This window comes from Panthera uncia, assembly GCF_023721935.1.
Source record: "Panthera uncia isolate 11264 chromosome C1 unlocalized genomic scaffold, Puncia_PCG_1.0 HiC_scaffold_4, whole genome shotgun sequence".
In the NCBI taxonomy this organism is placed as follows: domain Eukaryota; kingdom Metazoa; phylum Chordata; class Mammalia; order Carnivora; family Felidae; genus Panthera; species Panthera uncia.
This window is the reverse complement of record NW_026057585.1, coordinates 21,486,671-21,509,232: the sequence shown is the minus strand read 5'-3', so window position 1 is coordinate 21,509,232 and position 22,562 is coordinate 21,486,671. Positions and strand designations below refer to the sequence as shown.

General features: G+C 37.3%; 1 protein-coding gene and 1 long non-coding RNA gene across 2 annotated transcripts in view; one reads left to right on the top strand and one right to left on the bottom strand.

The window, feature by feature from the left end:
• PLPPR4 (phospholipid phosphatase related 4) overlaps positions 1-10,592 on the top strand; it is a 40,127-nt gene extending 29,535 nt beyond the window's left edge. The window contains exons 3-7 of the mRNA XM_049616750.1: positions 943-1,072; positions 3,138-3,333; positions 4,963-5,020; positions 5,780-5,953; positions 9,231-10,592. Of these exons, the coding sequence (XP_049472707.1) occupies positions 943-1,072; positions 3,138-3,333; positions 4,963-5,020; positions 5,780-5,953; positions 9,231-10,556 (1,884 nt within the window). The 3' untranslated portion in view covers positions 10,557-10,592. The remainder of the gene's footprint in view (positions 1-942; positions 1,073-3,137; positions 3,334-4,962; positions 5,021-5,779; positions 5,954-9,230) is intronic.
• LOC125912364 (uncharacterized) overlaps positions 1-11,803 on the bottom strand; it is a 37,261-nt gene extending 25,458 nt beyond the window's left edge. Inside the window, exons 1-2 of the long non-coding RNA XR_007454678.1 lie at positions 11,753-11,803; positions 7,581-7,865 (exon numbers count right to left, since the gene is read on the bottom strand). This is a non-coding gene — a long non-coding RNA (uncharacterized LOC125912364). The remainder of the gene's footprint in view (positions 1-7,580; positions 7,866-11,752) is intronic.
• Between the last annotated feature and the right edge of the window lie 10,759 nt (positions 11,804-22,562).

The window sequence follows — 22,562 nt, the reverse complement described above, 5'->3', positions numbered from 1 at the left end:
TCAAGGAAAGCTTCTTAAAGGAAATGATGCCTAAATGCATTGGGTACCTTCCCTGATGTCCTATGTCTTGGAATCCTACAGCAAGTATACTTTTCTTTATCTTAACCTAATCCTTCTGATACTATACCATGGCTCACTGTCCATTGTAAACACATTTTGCAATCTTATACCTAGGGAATAACACCCTGCTCACCTAAATTCTCTTGTAATCTGCATTCTCCAATAAAGTAGCTACCAGCCACACCTGGCTATTTTATGTTAAATCTAAATCGATTTAAATTTTAAATACTGAAGGTAGCTAAATTTCAAGGCCCAGTAGCCACATGTGGGTAGTAGCTACCCTACTGGACAGGATGGAAAATATTTCCATCGTCACAGACATTTTTATTACGCCGCTCGGCTTTAGATAGCACCTTTCTAACCCTGTGCGTACTTTCCAGGGATTGAACCTTCTGCTCAATCCCAAATTGGTTTATTGAAATAATATGCCAGTAAAATTTCGTAATCCTAACTTTGGTACTTATTTTGTTCCTCGTCATCCCCACCAGTCATCTTGTTTTTGTGCTTTTAGCAATGAAATGCCAAGACTCAAAGGGTTAGGGCAGGATCAGTCATCATGCAATTAATCAAGTAGGTATCGTCCCTGGGTGTCATTGAGCAAAAAGGCCAAAGACTGAGTGCTCCAACTGCATGAAAATGCCAGGATGCTACCACAGCCTTGACTGGTACATAGGCACCCAGAAGATCCAACCAGAGCTCTTTACAGTGCCCTGATTGCTTCTTCTCACTGCTCCCTCAACTACTCAAGAGAACTTGCTCACATCTCTAAAGCTTTTAAGAAAACTACATCTTTACCTTGTTGAACTGATGATGTGTTAAGAGATAAGGTAGAATTCATTTGTACCCACTGAGTCCATTCTGAACACTGCCTTGTCTTTACAGATTATGGTAGGGGAAGGAATTCTCTACTGTTGCCTGTCCAAAAGAAGAAATGGTGTTGGACTGGAGCCCAACATTAATGCCGGAGGCTGCAACTTCAACTCCTTCCTTAGAAGAGCCGTCAGATTTGTTGGTGAGTGTGGGGAACCACAAAGAAAGGAATTTTTTTTTTTTCAAATAGAAATGTTATATTTAATTACAGATATTAAGTCTTTAAAGCTATAATTTAGATGTATAATTTCAGGTCCATGATGAATTTTACATTATACGAAAAAACTGTTAAAACACTAAGATTTGGGCTTTGTATCTGTAATGGGTTATTTACAGTTATAGTGCTTGTTCTGAGAGCTAACATGCCATACATTTCAGTATATTTTTGTCTTAGCTGTGGCTGAAGCATAAATTTACCTTAAAATGGTTTCTCTGGATCTGTGTTCGTTTTTTAAAGTGGAGAATAAATGTCAGCAGGCCATTATGAATAGATAACTCTTCAGAAATTAGTTTAGCCACATCAGTGATTCCATTTCAATTCTCCTGGAGTGTTTTCATCCAGAAGTTACTGCACATGGAAATGTCACCATAGAGAGAGCTGAATCATGGCTATTTATCCTTGGTTATATCCTCTAACTTTGCCTCTTATTTTTTATAAGGCCTATAGAAAATCAACATCTGAATCTAACCAGTATCTAAACCTTCATCTCTTCTGATTAGCATGAGACTATCCTAATGTTTGAGTCACAGGTCTTTTTGTTCTCCAATAGGTCAGTAAAAAATTTACCTGTAACCTCTCAGCTCAAAGGAATAGGTCATTTTGTTTAATAGCTAGAAGATAATGAAGTACAACCTTCTTCCCCACTAGAAGAAAAGTCCAGTCTAAGTCATGCCCTAGACTTGCTCCACTAAGCAAGGCACTTGGAGATGGTAAGACAAAAAAAGGCCCTTTAGCAGGGTCACAAACTGAGGCAAGGACAGAAATCTTAAGGACACATAGCTGATCTGAGGAAAATAAATTTTTGTAACAAAATTCTGTGGACAAGGGGGCATATGACCTCTGTGAAAAGCCTCATGCCTTTGAGGATGGTCCATCCTTCCCTAGAGGACAGTGCCCAGAGTCAGCAATCTCATCCTCCATGGGTCAGGAGATTCTTATTCTCCTAAGGCAGACATGGATGGGCTTCCCCACTGAAGCGAACTCCTCTCTAAGACCTTGCATACTTCTGGGAATTAGAATGCAGAAATGAAGGTTGTGTCATGAACCCCAGTCGAGAGGGTGGAGAAGGAATTGGGAGAGTAGTTGCTAGATGGGGATAAGCAGAAAAGGAAAGTGGAAAACAAGGTAACATGCAGGCCAGTGACCGTGGTCTGGAGAAGTCTACTGATGAATTGCCCAGCTGCCTCTTGCAATGATTTCTATGAGAAAAATCACGAATAAGAATCCAGGATGTCAATTCAGAGTGAATCCAGGGTGTCAAGACCATGTAGAGGAAGCAGGTGAGTGAGCAGAGCTAGACTCCCAGGCAAGGGACCTGCATCAGAATTTGTGAGTTTATGGTTTGAGACTGGCCACAGGACACAAAAGAAAGATAGGATTTGGGTGAGGAGATACAAGAACATCATTTCTGAATTCCAAACACGCAGGAAGGCTCCCACAGCCCCGGACCCAAGATATGACTGTTTCTGCGACAGGACCCACCTGCCCTCTTCTCTGTTTTAATTAGCATTCCTGATATGACTACAGCTTGTAGGGAGTTGGAACCAGTTCTGTAGGGTTTAGGAACTACTGGAGAGAGCGAGCCCTGAAAGCTCAAACATGTGAAGCAATTTTAAATCATTTTGAATTCTGCTTCATCCCCTGTATTTAATCCTTCTCAAATCACACAGTTGGCCACCTTAATATGTCCTGGGGGTCTTACAAGACACCAATGGCAATGATATTGAGAATAGGTCCTGCTTAACCCAAATGACAAAAATACCTCAAATGACTAACTTGGAGATCCTAATTGCCCTTATTTTAGCAGCAGGTATCCAGTTTAAAGGTTTAGGAATTTTCTATACTGTTTTCTCCAAATTAACTCAGAGAAAATAATCGCAACAGATTTGAAGATTGCCACACTAATGTGTGATAAACATGGTTGATGATGGCGCAATATCAGCATTAGGCGCTAACTTGGTAACAATTTCTTTCCCTCTGCTTGTAGGCGTTCATGTGTTTGGACTGTGCTCTACAGCTCTCATTACAGATATCATACAGCTCTCCACAGGCTATCAGGCGCCATACTTTCTAACCGTGTGCAAGCCAAACTACACCTCCCTGAATGTGTCTTGCAAAGAAAATTCCTACATTGTGGAAGATATTTGCTCAGGATCTGACCTTACAGTGATCAACAGTGGCAGGTTAGAAATTGAGACTTAAAAACTTTCCATGTCAGTGTTTTCATTGTTCATTAGTAGTGTGGGGTATCATTTTAGGCCCACATTTTTCAGTCATAATGACTTTGGTTTTATTTATTTATTTTTTTCAATTCAGTGATTTCTTTAGTGGTTATACCATAGAAAACCCATTGGTGGCTCTTTCCAAATCTTCCGTCTGTCTCCAAATTTCAGCCTCACATTGCTGCCACTAATATTCATATCACCAAATTCTACTCACATTTTGTGATCTACCCTTTACTCATTATGGTTTTAGGTTATCACAGTTGGTTTATTTGAGGATATTATAGTTAGTCATGATTTACAGTTAATACGTGTCCTGTATTGACTTATGTGGTAGACTAAATATCTATATTTACATCTCCCTTATATGTTTTAGTTTTTAAACACTATGTGAATTTTCTGTTTGGTAGAGTTTTATACATACATCTTCTTTGAATAAACCCAAAAGATCACTATAGCTCCTAACCTTGCATTTTAGAAAATAAAAGACAGGAAACCTCAAGAAAATACCAATGCATTAAGGTTTTTTTTTTCAGTGAATAAAGTAAAAATTAAGCTTTTTGGCAAGAGGTAATGTTTTGGAAGTTCAAAAGAAATAAATTGCAGAAGGACAAAGGGCAATGACCGATTTTGCTCTAAGAATTTCATGTCATTTAGTGAGTTCCTAAGATCAATTTAAGAGTCAAAAATAAGCTAGTAAGTACTCTTGAAGAACACAGCCTGATATTATGTAATTATATACATTCAAGTTCTCATGGCCCATTCAATAATTTTGAAGCTGCTTTTAAGACCTGTGTCTTCTTCTATTCTTTCTCAATCCTTTTTTACATATCTTGTCTGTATTAAATGGTAAACCTTTTTATTGGGTACCAAATAATTAGGAGGATTTTAATATAACTGAATTTTATCGTTAATTTTTTTTATCCATTAAAATCAATCTCTATTTTTTTCTTCACCTGTCCTTTTCAGTGTCTCTCATATCCTGTGTTCCTCCTCTCTCACCTTGCTTCTTAAATTTAACTAGATTCTCAGCAATTCTTGAGATGATAATTATTTTAAAGTGGAAAATGCAGGGAAACATTTTGTTAAGATTGGACTTCTTGTGTTTTCTAGAGTATAAAAAATACACTTAGATTCACTGCTGTGAGAAAATAATTTTGCCTTTTAAAGTTTTATGTAAATTAAACCATATATTTAGGAGCATAGAAAAAGTTTAAAAGCTTTAAAGTCCTAGGTTTTATGGACCTTTACTTTAAACTGACATAATTCTAATACCAAAGAACAAATATAATGTTTTCCAATCCATTTCAACTCTCGACCATCATTCCAGTGTTGTAACAAAGTGATCATCTCCAAAGCTGGCACTTGATATTGAAAAGTGTATTACTACTATTCTTTCATTCTAATGGCGATTAGCAGTGTTTATTTTATCACTCAGATCTTTCTCCAGAAAACTAAACAGAAATTAAAGTTATCACTTATTGCCTTGAGGCTTTTAAGTTGAATTTTTTAACCACCCAGTGTTCTCAAGATGATTGTTAGCAGTGGATCTGAGATAGAAGACATAATTTGACTGTCTTCCTTTGGCAGAAAATCATTCCCTTCTCAACATGCGACCCTCGCTGCCTTTGCTGCTGTGTACGTTTCGGTAAGTCACTGGCTCTTTTTCATCAATCTGTGTCCTAGAGAAAATTAGAGAAATGAGTGCGGTGTCCAAGTGACTAATTAGATTATATAGCCGTGTAATAAAAGAACAGTAAACTTTAGTACAGCAGTCCTGCAACACAATTGCATCGAGAGCAGAAACTGGGTGATACTGGAAACAATATTACAGTAAAAGAACTTTTCTACACAGTCATAATATTTATTCATCCCAGTATTCCTTCAATGTAATATTGTACCTCATGGCAGGGTACCGTGAGCTACATGAATGTTATAAATCTGAAACTGAAAGAATTGTGTTAAGCACAACACACACACACACACACACACACACACGCTTTACTTTCAGCATTTATGTAACAGTTCAAAGTCAGTGTAAATTTGATAAATGATATGCAATGAATCATCATCATATCTGATTAATACAATAATCCATCAGGTCTTATGTGAGAAAAGTAGACTGAAATTATGTGACAAGTAACGTGGAAACTAAACAGTTATCTGGCTAATTTTACGGCTTCAATTTATTTTTCAAAGTTTCATGTAAGTCTGTTTTTTACTAGATGAATTTGCTATGTATTTCCTTTTTTTTCAGGTATAGAACATAACCATTACAGGGCAAATGGAACAGTAAAATTGATGTTGAGTGTACCAGTTAGGCTTTGAGTTTAAGTTTTTATTTGATTACAATTTAATAGTAAAATGACCTTTCTAACATACTTAACACATCTCTTTCATTTTTAAGATGTACTTCAATTCCACATTAACGGATTCCTCTAAGCTTCTGAAACCTCTCTTGGTCTTCACATTTATCATCTGTGGGATCATCTGTGGGCTAACACGGATAACTCAGTATAAGAACCACCCAGTTGATGTCTATTGTGGCTTTTTAATAGGAGGAGGAATTGCTCTGTACTTGGTAAATAATTTATTATTCTTACTTGATTAACCACAGTTTAAATGGAAAACTTGCACTGAACATTTTGTACTGTAATAATTTACTTGCAATATAGTTTATATTCATGAGAAAATGTTTGGGTGCCTCTCCATTCTAAGCCAAAACACACATCCTACTTTCAGCAAAATAATTTTTTTAACTTTTCCCATGGACTAGAAACTCTACTTTTAGGATTATTGCATTTTATCCTCATCCACACACACCCCGAAAAGAATCAAGGATTACTTTTGCTAGTATAATTTTATAGATGAGGAAAGTAAATATTAGTGAAAGTAAGGTTCATAACAGTGAAGGTTTAGTAGAAGTTTATATAATTTGCCCAACAACACAAATGTAGCATCTGGATATATAGGCACCAACTAATACTGAATTTTTTAGCAGTATTCTATTTTCAAGCCTGATCTTCTTTCAAAGGAAATATTCTCAGCATAAGGAAACCAAGATTATCCATTTCATGCATTAATTCTTTCACTCATTCATTTTACATTTATTCAGTATATGATCTGTGCTAGGTACTATACTGAGCATCAGAACAGTGAGAATATATAGTCTTAAGAAGTCTTCAGTGTAAAGACTAATAAAAATACAGATGGTTACAATATGTTAAATGATATAATAGGGTGTGAACAAAATGCTTTGGAATAGCAGACTGAAGAAGGAAGTTAAGGAAGCCTTCAGAGACATGATGTGGTTTTTAAGAAATAAGAAATTTTTTTCTTAGGGTAAGAAAAGGAGGAAGGACTTTCTTTCTTTTTTTTTTTTTTTTAATTTTTTTTTTTTCAACGTTTTTTATTTATTTTTGGGACAGAGAGAGACAGAGCATGAACGGGGGAGGGGCAGAGAGAGAGGGAGACACAGAATCGGAAACAGGCTCCAGGCTCCGAGCCATCAGCCCAGAGCCTGACGCGGGGCTCAAACTCACGGACCGCGAGATCGTGACCTGGCTGAAGTCGGACGCTTAACCGACTGCGCCACCCAGGCGCCCCGAGGAAGGACTTTCAAGCAGAAGAAACTACACAGGCAAAAAGATGGACGCATGAAAAAGCAAGTATAAATGGAAGGTGAGGGAACAGGAAGTATGAGAGATAATGGCCAGTTTCCAGCTTGGAAGACTGGGCAGATGGTGACTTCTGGTCTAGCAGACCAGGTAAACAATGGAGGGAGCAGGTTGGTCGAAGCAGCTCAATTTAAGGATCGACAGGCAGTTGAAGAGTTGGGTCTGGAGCTCAAAAGAGCAATTGATAGTGGAGAGATAGACTTGGAAGTCATGGATATTACTGGAGGAAGCACCATTATAGTTATAGGGGTATATAAAATTGTTAGGTAATAAGAATAAAAGCCAAGAGACACCAACATGCAAGCAGCACAGAGAGGAAGAGGCAATAACCAAGGAAACTGAGAGAGGCTGGTAGAGAAATGAAAATCATCTTATGTGAGTTCAATCACGTGATCTTGGTGCACTGTGGAAGGTGTTACAAGAAAATGATTACAAAAATATAGTAAAAGTGCTGAGGCAAGCAGTGATTAATTTTCATTTTTATAAACTAGCATGGTCAAGATTATTACTTCAAATCTCATGCTTACTCACATGCTTTCTTCCGTGGCAGAGAATATGATCCAGGTAAAGATAGTATTCCAGGAATTGGGCATAAGCTTGGGTTTCTCATGCGAATGTTGATTGGTGATGTGTGTTACAGAATAAGAAGACTGAGAACTGCATCCCCGTAGTTCAAGAATTGCCTTCACATGTGTGTGATTTCATGGTGTCCTGGAATTAGCATGGGCTCCATAGTCTGAAGATTTTGGGCTTGAATCTCAAATATCCTTGACATTTGGCCAAGTTACATAGTCTCTAAGAAGCTTGTTTCTTCACCTATGAAATGAGAATAATAACTACTTACTTCATGTTATAACAAGGATGAAGCAACTATATTTATTAAGCACAATGCTGGGCACTGAATGTTGAACAATACGGGCAGAGGTTATTTGCAGTCTAGTGGATGATTTTCCTAAACTTACAACAATTATTACAATTATTAATACAACATTAGGTAGGGCTGCTCATCCTGGGAAATCTGGCAGCGAGAGCATAGATAGGTATTATTTAGAAGAAAATTTCAACCGGGATTAAAGTGGTTGGATAGGCAGAAGCTTGACTTTATTTAATTTCTGTTTGCATGATATGCCCTGAGGTTGCATATTCATCAATTCTAAGCCAATGCTGTTTTAAATTGTTGAGCATTCTATAAAATGTTGATTCCATGGGATTCTTTTGGCTTGATTTGAAATGGTAGACAGTGGCTACCATTCATGGAAATTAATACCCAAATAGGTATCTGTTGCTTGCTCTTATCTCCAAACTAAGCATCTTAGAAATTGAAAATCCATCAGGGATTTGGTCTTCTACATGTAAAAAGTAAAAATTCTGAATCTGAATTTTTACTTTATCCAGATTTGTATCCCCCAAATCTAAAATAACACAAAATTGGTAGGTTAAGTATGAAAGCAAGATTAAATAAAATTTAGCTCAAATTTAGTGTCCTAGCACTAAATTGACCAAATATACACTTCCAAACTTGAGACCGAGTTAAAAAAAAGAATGTGGGTGCCCCAAACTAGTGACAATTTCTGCCCTGTCTTCTGAGAATTCTGCACAATACTGAACACACAGGGCTGTGCTCGATCTGAGTCATAACAACATTTGTATCTGACCTCACTGCAAAACCTGATGACATGTTTTATGAATGATTTGGTGTTTCATATTTTTCACACCTCTCCTGCTTCCCATCATAAGGTGTGATAAAAAAGGAAGGTAAAATAAATCAGTTAAGCTATTCAAGGTGTCACTCAACAAGAGGTTCCTAAATCCAGAAAAATGAAATGCTTTGAAAAGCAGAAGAATGTCTTATTTCTCTCATTGTCTGTCTTTTTGTTTTCTCTCAAAACATACAGAGGATAGATAAGATTCACAAAAACATCCAGTGGGATGGAGAAAGAGGAAATCCAACTAATAAAAAATAACGGGCTCCTTATTTCTGAACAGTTAGTTCAGCGATTTATGATATAACTTACAAACTACTTCCTGAGTAATTGTACTTTTGGTTTTTTGTTATTTGTATTAGTCAGCGGTGTATAGACAGCATATACCTTATTTATATGCGTCAGTGGGTCTTCTAAGACAAACTCTTAGTAACCATGTCTTCTAGTGCATGATGTTCTTGTTTCTTTCCAATACCAGGGCCTGTATGCTGTGGGAAATTTTCTGCCTAGTGAAGAGAGTATGTTTCAGCACAGAGAAGCCCTCAGGTCTCTGACAGACCTCAACCAAGACCCCAGCAGAGTATTATCTGCTAAAAATGGCAGCAGCAGTGATGGAATTGCTCACACAGAAGGCATCCTCAACCGAAATCACAGAGATGCCAGCTCACTGACAAACCTCAAAAGGGCAAACGCTGATGTAGAAATCATCACTCCACGGAGTCCCATGGGGAAGGAGAACATGGTTACCTTTAGCAATACCCTACCTAGAGCCAACACCCCATCCGTAGAAGACCCTGTCAGACGAAATGCCACCATTCATGCCTCTATGGATTCTGCTCGATCAAAGCAGCTTCTCACCCAGTGGAAGAATAAGAATGAAAGCCGCAAGTTGTCCCTGCAAGTTATAGAGACTGAGCCTGGACAGTCACCACCCAGATCCATAGAAATGAGGTCAAGCTCAGAGCCCTCCAGAGTAGGGGTGAATGGAGACCACCATCCTCCCAGCAATCAGTACCTCAAGATCCAGCCTGGCACTGTCCCCGGATGTAACAATAGCATGCCTGGAGGACCAAGAGTGTCCATCCAGTCCCGCCCTGGGTCCTCGCAGTTAGTGCACATCCCCGAGGAGACGCAGGAAAACATAAGCACCTCTCCCAAAAGCAGCTCTGCTCGGGCCAAGTGGTTGAAAGCTGCAGAGAAGACCGTGGCCTGTAATAGAAGCAACAGCCAGCCCCGAATAATGCAAGTAATAGCAATGTCCAAGCAGCAGGGTGTCCTGCAAAGCAGCCCCAAGAACACCGAAGGCAGCACTGTCTCCTGCACTGGCTCCATCCGCTACAAAACCTTGACAGACCACGAACCCAGTGGGATCGTAAGAGTTGAGGCTCACCCGGAGAACAACAGGCCCATCATACAGATCCCATCTACCGAAGGCGAAGGTAGTGGCTCCTGGAAATGGAAAGCCCCTGAAAAGGGCAGCCTTCGCCAAACTTACGAGCTCAACGATCTCAACAGGGACTCAGAAAGCTGTGAGTCCCTGAAAGACAGTTTTGGCTCTGGAGATCGCAAGAGAAGCAACATAGATAACAATGAGCATCACCACCATGGAATCACCACTATCCGTGTCACCCCAGTAGAGGGCAGTGAAATTGGTTCAGAGACGCTCTCTGTTTCTTCTTCCCGCGACTCTACCCTGCGGAGAAAGGGCAACATCATCTTAATCCCTGAAAGAAGTAACAGCCCGGAAAACACGAGAAATATCTTCTACAAGGGAACCTCCCCAACACGGGCTTATAAGGATTGAGTGATGGGATTCAATCCCTTGAGCGACCCCCCCCCCCCCGCCAGAAGACCATGTCTTGATTCTCCCTCTGTGCTCTGTTTTCAGTGGATTGGGAAGCCTTCTCATCAAACTGGGTCATCTTACCATCAGCCCGGAGCTCAATGACTCTTGAGAACTACTACACGCAAAGCTTGTAGATTTCACATCAAGGGGAGGGAAAAGCACAATGCAAGAACCTAATTAATATGATAAGGTGAAGAATCTTAAGACCTATCTTCAAACTCAAAAGGTTTGCAGAAGGCAGTATCAGAAGAAAGTGGTTTCCTTCAGTGTATACTATTTTACTTCCTGAATGTGCCAACTTTAGGGATTTTTCTTTATAATTAGCTGTGGGAATCCAGAACACGGTTCCCTACAGCAGAGGCCATGCAGTATTATATATTCATTTTGCAGAATCTGCGCCTACAGCCCAGTAAGGGTGGTGCTGATTATTATAGTACACATACCATGTAAACTCTCAAATTCTATTTAGCTGTGAAATAGTGGCGTGCAATTCCTTGTCAAAGAAATGCTACTGTATTAAGAAGATGCTGGCTGCTTTGTGTTAGAATAGGACACCCCGCAGCTTCTCTGTAGTGGCTCTGTCACAGTCAAAAAATGAAAAAGTTTTGTGCATTTCCTCAAAATTATGCTTTCTTCAACAACAAAAAATGTGTAGGAATATTTTCAGTGAAAGGGAATAACTAGTACTTTTCTACATAGTTTTTTTTCTTGCTGCTTACTTTTTATTTAAGTGTAGGTACTACTAATGATTCTGTTTTTTAGTGAGTAAATTTGCATAACTCAAAAAATACATTGTTTTAGAGTTTTTCAAAATTGTTGTGATCATATTTTGCATTTTATGGCTCCTCCTTTATTTATTAATTATTTTTTTGATGTCATAGATATGTTTTTCTATTTTTAAAGCAAGAATAACAGTTGACATTCCTTGAGCAAAATATACTGCTGTGAATTTATAAACAAGAAATCTGAACCAACACTTGACATTGTGGGTTACATTGCCAGCAATGTTGGTTGAGTCTACCCTTGGACATCTCCAACCAGCTGGCTTAGGTTGCTATCTTAATCAGTAATCCAAAAACTCTGTTTTGTTCCAGATTAGTCATTTTTTGTATTCTAATAACCAGTAAATCAGAGCAACAGTAGTTAGGTTTTACCTTCTTCCCTAAGATATTTTTGTCAATTGGACATCAACAGGAAGAATCTGGAAAAAAAAAATGCAAATTGATAAATGAAAGTATCTCACAATATAAATTAAGAATGTATTTCTTCAAAATATCTAAATAGACACAGTTTTTGTGCTTAATATGCAAACAACAATTTTGCTACCTATCCTGAATAAAGCCTTCAGCCTAAATCAAAGGAAACAAATATTATCAATAAGAAGAAGATAAAACCAAAACATTTGGAGGTGTTTTCCAACTTAAAAATTTAAGTGTGGAGAAATATTTGGTTCTTGGAATTTAGTATCAAACCTTTTTTACACCATTACTTAAGAATTCTAATATACACTTGATGATTGCCAAGGGGATAAAAGGTAACAACAAAGCTGGTTGATCTGATCTGTTTTCAGTGAGAACAGAAGGAAGGGGTTGTTAAGAGATAAAGACTATCACATCATTATCAACTTCTACAGGAAAAGGGCAAAGCTTTCTAGAGTTAACCAACCTCCTAAGAGCATTAGGGATTTAGCTGAAACCAGCAGAATTGAAAACTCTGGCAATAAAATATGATTCAACTATATCCCTTCTGGCAATTCCTTCTCAGAGAGGGGAGTGGGAGTAAAATGTTGCCTTCCCCACTTCTCACCACCGCCACCATCACGGCATTCCTACTGGCTTTTGCCATTTCATAGAGAGGAAGGTGGACTGGTTTTAGTACTCTGAAGAAAAAATAATAAAGCTGCAGCATTTCAGGTGCAGTATGATATTTCCTAATCTTTCCTATTTCTTAACAAAAGATTTTAAAGTACTTCTCTAGTCATTGAAGGTTTTTTTTTCTTTACATAAATATTGATATATTCTTTTTCTACTCAAAGTGCCAAAGGCTACAGTTTTTAATGACTGAACAAATTGTACCACATTGTTAAGGAAATATAATGATAGTCGCTAGAACTCAGACCTCTGCATGTATATTTGATAATACATCTTTTGTAAAAAAAAATTACAAAAATATTTGTTTACATTCCACTGGTACCTTAATTTAAAATAAATGAGACTAACAGGTGGTATCTCTTCTTAGTGTTCTATTTATCTGATTTGCTAATGAGAGCACTTCTTCCTTTGTTAGGCTGTGCTTTACTGATTAAACCAAGTATTGAATAAAGAGAGTAATTATCTTTTTAAAGTAAATAAAATTATGAAAATATATATAATATATATAAAGTATTGTGTTTAATAAAATGTTATGCAATGTTTTCCAAACTGATAAAGTTTGTAAAGTGCTATAATGTATTTTGTTAAGTACAGATTAAAGCTATCGTGTGAGTATATTGTGCTAACATCATAGAAATAAAGATTAGATTTCTTCATCAAAATTGGAACATTTTGATTTTTTACTTCAGACTATGAATGGATAATAACTTGGCTTATAGGAAAACATCTGAAGAAATAAGAATGAATCAGAACTGACTATATTCATAACTGTTTAGAAGAGAGTTGACTAACAAAAGTTGGTCAAACTATGCCATGATTTTCCCTCATCATTTAGAATTTTTATTTTATGCTTATTAAAGGAGCTCTTTTAGATTTACTTAGGCATAGATCTTTTACATATCAATGTTATAAAGTATGAAAACAAAAATACATCAGGGCCAATTGCTCTGAATCAATTTTTGACTAAGAGTAGTTGATGTGCCTCTTTTCTTCCATATTATTACCCCCCGTGCCAGATTTTCTCTAAAAGAATGCTCTACTATTAATTCCAGGATTGTTTTTCCAAGCTATTAGCATCTGTTTTGTGAGTTTTACTGCTGATACTTTATATGTTTCACTAGAAGGTATTAACACAAGTTTTTAGGCCACAATAGGACTCATGCTTTAGTCAAATGATCTTGAAGTCACTCACTTACTGAAGTGAAGTTACAGTTGTTCAGTAATGCCTACAAGTTCATGCATAAACAGGCAACTACATGATGATTTCCACCTGGCAAACAACCATGGTAAGACACTATTCATTATAGAAAACACATTGATTTTAGAGATGATCATATGAATTACAATGTGCATCTTATAATAGTTGAAATGCAATGTTAATATTCTCTAGGTCTTGATTTTTTACCTCTAATATGGGGATGTTCAGCTCTATTATCCCCTCTAAAAGATATCCTAAAGTCTTTTCTAAATTTCTATGGATTATTATTAAGTATTTTATCTAGAGAGCAAAAACTAATGACAAGAGAATAGGAAATAACTTGCTGGTTTAACATGACTAACTAATGAGAATTGTCATCTTTAATCATAAAGCTAAAATAAGCAATACAATGGGGTTGCTAAGAGTCTACATCAACATTTCATAATATGTCAACATTATATAATATGTCAAAATGGGTGATTTGTACCCCTGATCCTAGTACCTTTCTCATCAGGTATCAGGTGAGTGCATTCTGGATTATGTACATAAGAAGCTATCAATAGGGGGTATATCATTTCTGTCTTTTACAGATACTTACTTGATATCTATGGGTCATTCCATGTTACAGTTCAAAGGAAATATAAAAAATACATGCATGGTTCAGATAGTAATTTAATTATAAGGAAATCAAAAGGAATTAAAATGGTTTACTCTAAAAGGAAAATATAACCTGGAAAATGGATATAGTCTATTTCTCACTGTACATTTCATTTCCTCTGTTTATTGAATGTGTCTCCTGACTTTAATCTGTAGAAAGCTTCTAAAATGTTCTCAGATCAAATGCTCCAGTTGGATGAAAATATAGCTTTCAGTAACAGTATGATATTTCAGATAAGATCCAGTTACAGGAAATCCCCAGTGACCATGCTTTCTAATTGCAAAAGAATATCTAAATAAGTCCCTTGATCTAGAAATGACTTTTATTTCACTGTCCATACAGTTGTTAGTCAATGAAAGCTCTTAATTGTGTGTGATTGTGTACTGTAGTCCATGATAATGAGGGAGAACTGAGTAAAATTCCATTTAACAAATTTGTTGAATGCCATTTTATCTCCTTTACTCCCCCTACCTTAAGATTCTCAGCCATTGACTTTGAGAAAACCCTATCTAAACTTTAATGTTAGCTTTACAAAATAGTACAATTGACAAATGGGAAATGAATTTGAAAAAGACAAAGTATGAGAATTGTATTCCCATAAAATCTCCTTTTTCCCTCAATCACTTCAGGACATTTTGCACCCAGGTACTGCCTTTTAGGAAGAAAGCTAGATATTTATTTTCTGTACTAGGAACTCTTTCTCCCCCCTTCCCTCCATGTTGTAGTTTATACCTTCTAGCTTGAGATGCCCCTCTGAGAAAAGATGCTCCATCTTTGAGTAGTAGGAAAATCTAATTCACTCCACTCTCAGCTCAATCTTTCCCAATCTGCATCTAAAGTTAATAATGGCAGATATTTCCACAGATACTTCTGGAAGTATAAAAAGTCTTTTAAAAAATTAACTCAAAATGGGTCAAAGACTTAAATGTAAATGTAAAACTGTAAAACTTTTAGCAAAAAATATAGGAGAAAATCTTCAGGACCTAGGACTAGGACCAGGCTACCAGTCCTTGGTTAGGTATGTGGCTTGCAAATATCTCTTTCAGCCTATAGCTTATCTTTTCATCCTCTTAATAGAGTCTTTCAAAGACCAAATGTTTCACATTTTAATGAGGTCCAATGTATCCTCTCCCTTTATGGGCCATGTTTTTAGAGTCAAATCTAGGATATATAATAAATCCTCAGAACTCAACAAATAATAATAAAAACAGTAAAAATTAAACAACAGTAAAATAACAACAGTAAATATTAAAGACCAAAAGAGTAAAACAGTAAGATAAAAAAAAAAAATGAACAAAGATACGAAGAGAGGGGCTCCTGAGTGGCTGTCGGTTAAGCGTCAAACTCTTGATTTAGGCTCAGGTCATGATCTCACAGTTCGTGAATTCGAGCCCCATGTGAGGCTTTGTGCTGACAGCATGCAGCCTGCTTAGGATTCTCTCTCTCCCTCTCTCTTTGCCCCTCCACCACTCTCTCATTCTCTCTCAAAAATAAATAAACTTTAACAAAAAGGATATGAAGAGACATTTTACCACAGTGGATATAGAGATAACAAATAAGTAATGAATAGGTGATCAACATCATTAGTCATTTAGGAAATAGAAATTAAAACTGCAATGAGATATTACTATACACATATAAGAATGACTAAAATAAAAAATGGTAAGAACACCAAATGCTGGCGAGAATGTGGAAGAATTGGATCACATCCATTGGTAGTGCAAATGTAAAATGGTATAACCACTCTGGAAACAATTTGTCAATTTCTTTTAAAAAAAAAAAACAAAACTTTTTTGTATACATTTATATGACCCAGGAACTACACTTTTGGGCATTTTCCCACAGAAATGAAAACTTATGTCCACATGCACACACAAAATGGTACCTACATATTCATCTTCATTTTATTACGAATAGCCCAAAACTGGAAACAACTCCGATGTTTTACCATGGGTAAATGGTTAAACAAATCATGGACTACTACTCAGCAATAAAACTAAGCGAACTATTGACAGCACACTACTTGAATAAATCTCCAGGGAATTATGCTGAGTGAAAAAGCCACTACCAAAAGCTTCCACACTGTACGATTCCACCTCACAAGACAATACAGATTTGAGTAGCCCATATATGGAGACATGGTTTTGCCATCTGTAACACACAACTTCCATAGTGTCTCCATTTGCCATAATTCCCAGCAGGGGTGGGGTGGGATGGAGGAATTAAAAGATAAGCAGCTTTAAGAAGAAGACATAGAAGTTTCATATGTCATGTGCAATCTACCCAAATGGTGCAAATTAGATCTCCTTGGCAGGAGGAGAGGCGGGGGATGTAGTCTCTAGCTGAGAGGCCCCGGCCCATCTAAAAATTTGTGTCTTCTCTAATTAGATGAAAAAGGATGAGAATGGCTCCTGGGGGCTAAGGATCAGTTCTGCCATACCAGCTTCAAGACCCTTCACAATAGGACCTATGGAGCCTTATATATCACTGCTTCTCCATACAAACCTATCTGCTGCATGAGGCCTGGCTTCCTCATTTTTGTGTGTGTGTGTGGGGAGGGGGGTGGAGGGGTGGGCACCTGAGTGTGAGTGTGTGTGTGTGTGTGGTTGGTTTATTTTTAACTCTCTGGAAAGTCTTTGTGCCCCGTTTTAAAATCCCCTTCGTCAGGGCTAGTATCCAAAATCTATAAAGAGTTCACCAAACTCCACACCCAAAAAACAAATAACCCAGTGAAGAAATGGGCAGAAAACATGAATAGACACTTCTCTAAAGAAGACATCTGGATGGCCAACAGGCACATGAAAAGATGCTCAACGTTGCTCCTCATCAGGGAAATACAAATCAAAACCACACTCAGATATCACCTCACGCCAGCCAGAGTGGCCAAAAGGAACAAATCAGGAGACTATAGATGCTGGAGAGGATGTGGAGAAATGGGAACCCTCTTGCACTGTTGGTGGGAATGAAAACTGGTGCAGCCACTCTGGAAAACAGTGTGGAGGTTCCTCAAAAAATTAAAAATAGACCTACCCTATGACCCAGCAGTAGCACTGCTAGGAATTTACCCAAGGGATACAGGAGTACTGATGCATAGGGGCACTTGTACCCCAATGTTTATAGCAGCACTCTCAACAATAGCCAAATTGTGGAAAGAGCCTAAATGTCCATCAACTGATGAATGGATAAAGAAATTGTGGTTTATATACACAATGGAGTACTACGTGGCAATGAGGAAGAATGAAACATGGCCCTTTGTAGCAACGTGGATGGAACTGGAGAGTGTGATGCTAAGTGAAATAAGCCATACAGAGAAAGACAGATACCATATGTTTTCACTCTTATGTGGATCCTGAGAAACTTAACAGAAACCCATGGGGGAGGGGAAGGAAAAAAAAAGAAAAAAAAAGAGGTTAGAGTGGGAGAGAAGCCAAAGCATAAGAGACTCTTAAAAACTGAGAACAAACTGAGGGTTGATGGGGGGTGGGAGGGAGGGTAGGGTAGGTGATGGGCATTGAAGAGGGCATCTTTTGGGATGAGCACTGGGTGTTGTATGGAAACTAATTTGACAATAAATTTCATACAATAAATAGATGATAGATAGATAGATAGATAAAATCCCCTTTGTTCTTCAAGGCTAAATGTCAATATTCCTTTATTTTCAATTTTTCCTTTATTCTAATTTAGGGCTGGAAGGGACTTGACATATCACTCATCCTTCTAGGTATAATAACTGTGGTTACTATGTTTCACACATGAGAAATGTAGAATGCACGAGAAAGACTTTACTCAAAATCACACAAGTTGTAGATGTAAGGATGCTGAGGGCAGAGAAGAATACCTCCTGCTCATTTTTTATTCCCTAGTCTTTAGCACATCCCCTACCATATAGGTCGGACACTCAGTAAACATTTGAAATGAATGAATGAATGAATGAAATATTTATAGTTATAAATGCTTGTTATGCATGACCAATGTATTCATTAATCATACAGTTTGTATTATTAATCAATTTGACTGACGAGGCACTGAATATTTACTACACATTAAATTGTAAGCTTTTATAAGCAGCTCTTAGCACAACAGGTGCTTGATAAATATAAGGTTCATTAAATGAGTACAGTATGTCCCATTTACTATAAGTGAAAAATTATGAAAATAAGTAAATAACAGAATTCATCATGTGAAGGAAAGTATGAGAGGATTTGGAAGAGAAAGAAATGGTTGTCTATTTGATTGTGCCCCGAAATCTTACAGTTCTCAGACATTGCCTCCAAGACTCTGAAGCCAAGTATATGTTATTTATATTTTTCTCCTTTTTCTTATTTGAAGCATATTTTTCAAATGTTGACATTGCATAAGCCAGATCTCTTGGAACAAACTGTCTCCTCACAATAGATATGATTTTGCAACAGTTGTTTGTTCAAATGTTTCCCACCTCCACAGAAATCTCAGTGCAGCAAAGTGCCAATAAGGAATACTTACTTCTTCCATCATTTAGAAAGAAAGAAAGAAAGAAAGAAAGAAAGAAAGAAAGAAAGAAAGAAAGAAAAAGAAGAAAGAAAAGAAAGAAAAAGAAAGAAGAAAGAAAGAAAGAAAGAAAGAAAGAGAAAGAAAGCCCACTTTATAGTCAGCATTCTAAATTATTTTTCAAATTCAAAATCAGACATTAGAGTCCAGGGACTTTAGTAATTTCTTTATTTCATGCATATCCACTGGTCTCTTATTCCCACCTAATCCGCCACTTAGGGTATCACAATTATTTCCAGAATTATGGAGTAATGAGTCCTTGGGATCAGGCTCACAAGTGTTCAGATTCTAGCTCCAACTACTGTGTGCCCCAGTTTTCTTGCCTGTATAATAAGCATAATAGTTTAAGGTTGTTATGGAGATGAATAAATAAATATAGGCAAATCATTTGAAACACTGTGTGGCAGTATATATGTATTGGTTCCTATTCTTGGGAAATGTTGTGTGACTTCCTTATCTCTATTCTTCACTCCTCTCTAGAAATCTAGAACTAAATACACAACTGCCTGTTTGATTGATATCTATCCTTAAATATCTATAATTATCTCAAATTTAACATTTTCAAAATACATTTCCAGGTTTCTATTCCCGGATGTATTTTTCCATCTTAGTAAACCATTGACCCCACTACAGTTGCATCTCTACCTCAATGGCATTATCCATGACCTCTAAGAATGTCTAGTGACCTTAATTAATCCAAATAAAGTCATCTCTAATATTATTGGTACACCAAAATAATTCCTTTATTTATTCAGTTGGCAAAGATTTGTCAATTACATTCAACATGTCTATCTTCCAGAAACAGATTTTAGAAATGCAGAACACTTGAGTGCAATCCCGGCTGGATCACTCACCAATTCTGTGACCTTGAGCAACATCCCTACCCTTCCTGAAAAGCTGGGCAGGTTGCTAACTCAGATCCTATCTTGAGTTTTCCACCCACCAGCTGCTTCTCAACATGTTGTACTGATATCTGCTTCTTCTAGTCTCACAGTGGCCCACCACTGACTTCTCTGCTTGTCACCATCAAGAGCTATTAGGCATGGTAGCTTAATAGGATGCTGTTCCTTTCACATGGATTTAATGAGGAGGAAGATGAAGAAAAGTCAAAAGTTCTTGTTACTGTCCCTTTCTTTTGTTCTCCATACTACCACATATATGCATCTATATAGATGTATTCAAGTAACCACAGGAGATGATAAACATAGGAGGTGAAAACATTAAAACTTTGTGCTAAAAATTAATTTCCTGCAATTAAACAAAAAAGCTATCAAGCATGAAAAGACATGGAATAAACTTAAATGCATATTACTAAGTGAAAGAAGTCAGTCTGAAAGGTTTCACTGTATAATTCCAATTACATGACATTCTAGAAAAGGCAAAACTATGGAGAGAGTACAAAGATCAGTGGACAACCATTTTATAATATATTTCCATAGATTTTCAGTACTTCTCTTTACTATTGATCATTCATCTTCCAGATCAAGAGAGAAAAATACTAACAAAAATGTAGTAGAGATCTCTCTGCTAAGATCTTAAAGTGTGTCCTTCCAATTAACTTTCCAATCCAAATGCAGTTATTGAAATAAGACATATTAATAAAGGGTGCTTTTATTCTCTTGCCTCTCTAATTAATCCTTCCTCCCCTGTCAATTTTTTTTGCTTTGCTTATATTAGTCAGTGTATATTACCAAATGTCTTGAATCTTCCAGTCTTAAATTTAAATTTTTACCTGTGTCCAAAACATATACTGTTACTGATGAAATTTTGTTTGAAAGTAGTCAAACTTTTCTCTTTTTTTTAAATGTGTGTTTATTTGAGAGAGAGACAGACAGAGAGAGAGAGAAAGAGAGAGAGAGTGAGAGGGGGAGGGGCAGAGAGAAAGGGAGAGAGAATCCCAAGCAGGTTCAGTGCTGTCAGCTGAGAGCCAGATGTGGGGCTTTATCTCACAAACCCTGTGATCTTAAGACCATGACCTGAGCCAAAATCAAGAGTCAGATGCTTAACTGACTGAGCCACCCAGACGCCCCAAAAGTAGTCAAGCTCCTCTTGATCAATTTTTTAAAAATACATGTGCTTGAGTTAAAGGGCTTTAAATAATTTCATATAAAACAGTGATCATTTCATAAGAAATTAAATGTGGTCCATACTTTAACAATTACACCTTTTAGTAAATACCTCAGGTGATGATTATTCTCACTAACATTTTGGAAACCATTTGGAAACCATTGCAATAGGCCATACTCACCAAGTGGACAGGAACTGTGTTTTACTCACCATTGTATTTCTAGTGCTTACTACAGGGCCTTGGCATTGAAAAAAAATATCTATCTACATGATTTTATTAAATCCTCCCAACTTACTAGATATTACTATTTCAATTTGAAAAAATGACAGGCAAAAACTCCAAGAAGTTCAAGGACTTTGTCAAGCTCACTAACTAGCTCTTGACAGACCTGATTTTAATACCCAGGGTTCCTGGATTGCAGCTGTATCTTTGATGGTGAGCCACACAAAAAAATTGGAATTTTCCCCCCTTCATGGAGAATTATCAGGCTCAAAAATGTGCACTCATTCAGCTTGGAGGAGGCATCCAGATTTGGAGGGAGGTGGAACAATGCGTTAAATTCACCAAAATTCCATCATGGGAATTTAGCCTGGAAAACTCTTTATCAGCAGCAAAAAAAATACTGATTTTTTTTCAATAATACACTTGATCAGAAGCCTTGTTCTAATATGAGTTCACTTTATCTTTTAAGATAAAGGTAAATCAAATTACTAGTTCTGTTTTTTTAAATTTTTTTTTTTTAATTTTTTTTTAACGTTTATTTATTTTTGAGACAGAGAGAGACAGAGCATGAATGGGGGAGGGTCAGAGAGAGAGGGAGACACAGAATCGGAAGCAGGCTCCAGGCTCTGAGCCGTCAGCACAGAGCCCGACGCGGGGCTCGAACTCACGGACCGTGAGATCATGACCTGAGCCGAAGTCGGACGCTTAACCGACCAAGCCACCCAGGCGCCCCTTAAATTATTTTTTAAGAAACACTATAGTTTATTTAGAAACTTTAGATATATCTTAGAGAAAAAAATAAGGGCCTCTCCCAAAATCCATGACCAGCTAGGTCATGACTACTATCTCTAAACTGAGCTTTTAATGTATTCTAAAATTTTTATTAACCAATAGACACCAGGAGCGGGGCAGGAGCCTACATACTCATTTTGTCCCCAAACTAAAAGGTTCCCAGTAAGCAACCATCCTCCTTCAGCTCTGTTAACCCTGCTCTGTCCACTTCACACATGGCTTGCAAGACCTTGGAGCATCATCATTAAGTGGCCTCATTACCAAGTCGGAGAAATTCTTTCAGTTCCTGTGTTCTAGGTTGTTAGGCATATATAATGAGTGACATGTGGGTTTATGTACACTGACTATAAGAGAGAACATACACCTGTATGTTAGTCAAAGCTTCCAAGTAGTGGCTATATGAATATTTCATGTTTCCTCCTGGCCAATGCTTCTGTAACCTGTTTTTAAGTGATACAAAGAGAGAGAGAAGAGTACAGGAGAGGTAAGTTTCCACAGGAACAAGTGTCACAACAGAAAAACCTGTTAGAGCTGGAGCTTTGCCTCCAGCTCAACTGAACTCACACCACCAGTGTGTTATGAGCAGCACAATTCCCTAATTTAATTGCAGTCTCCAAAGCCATCTCTA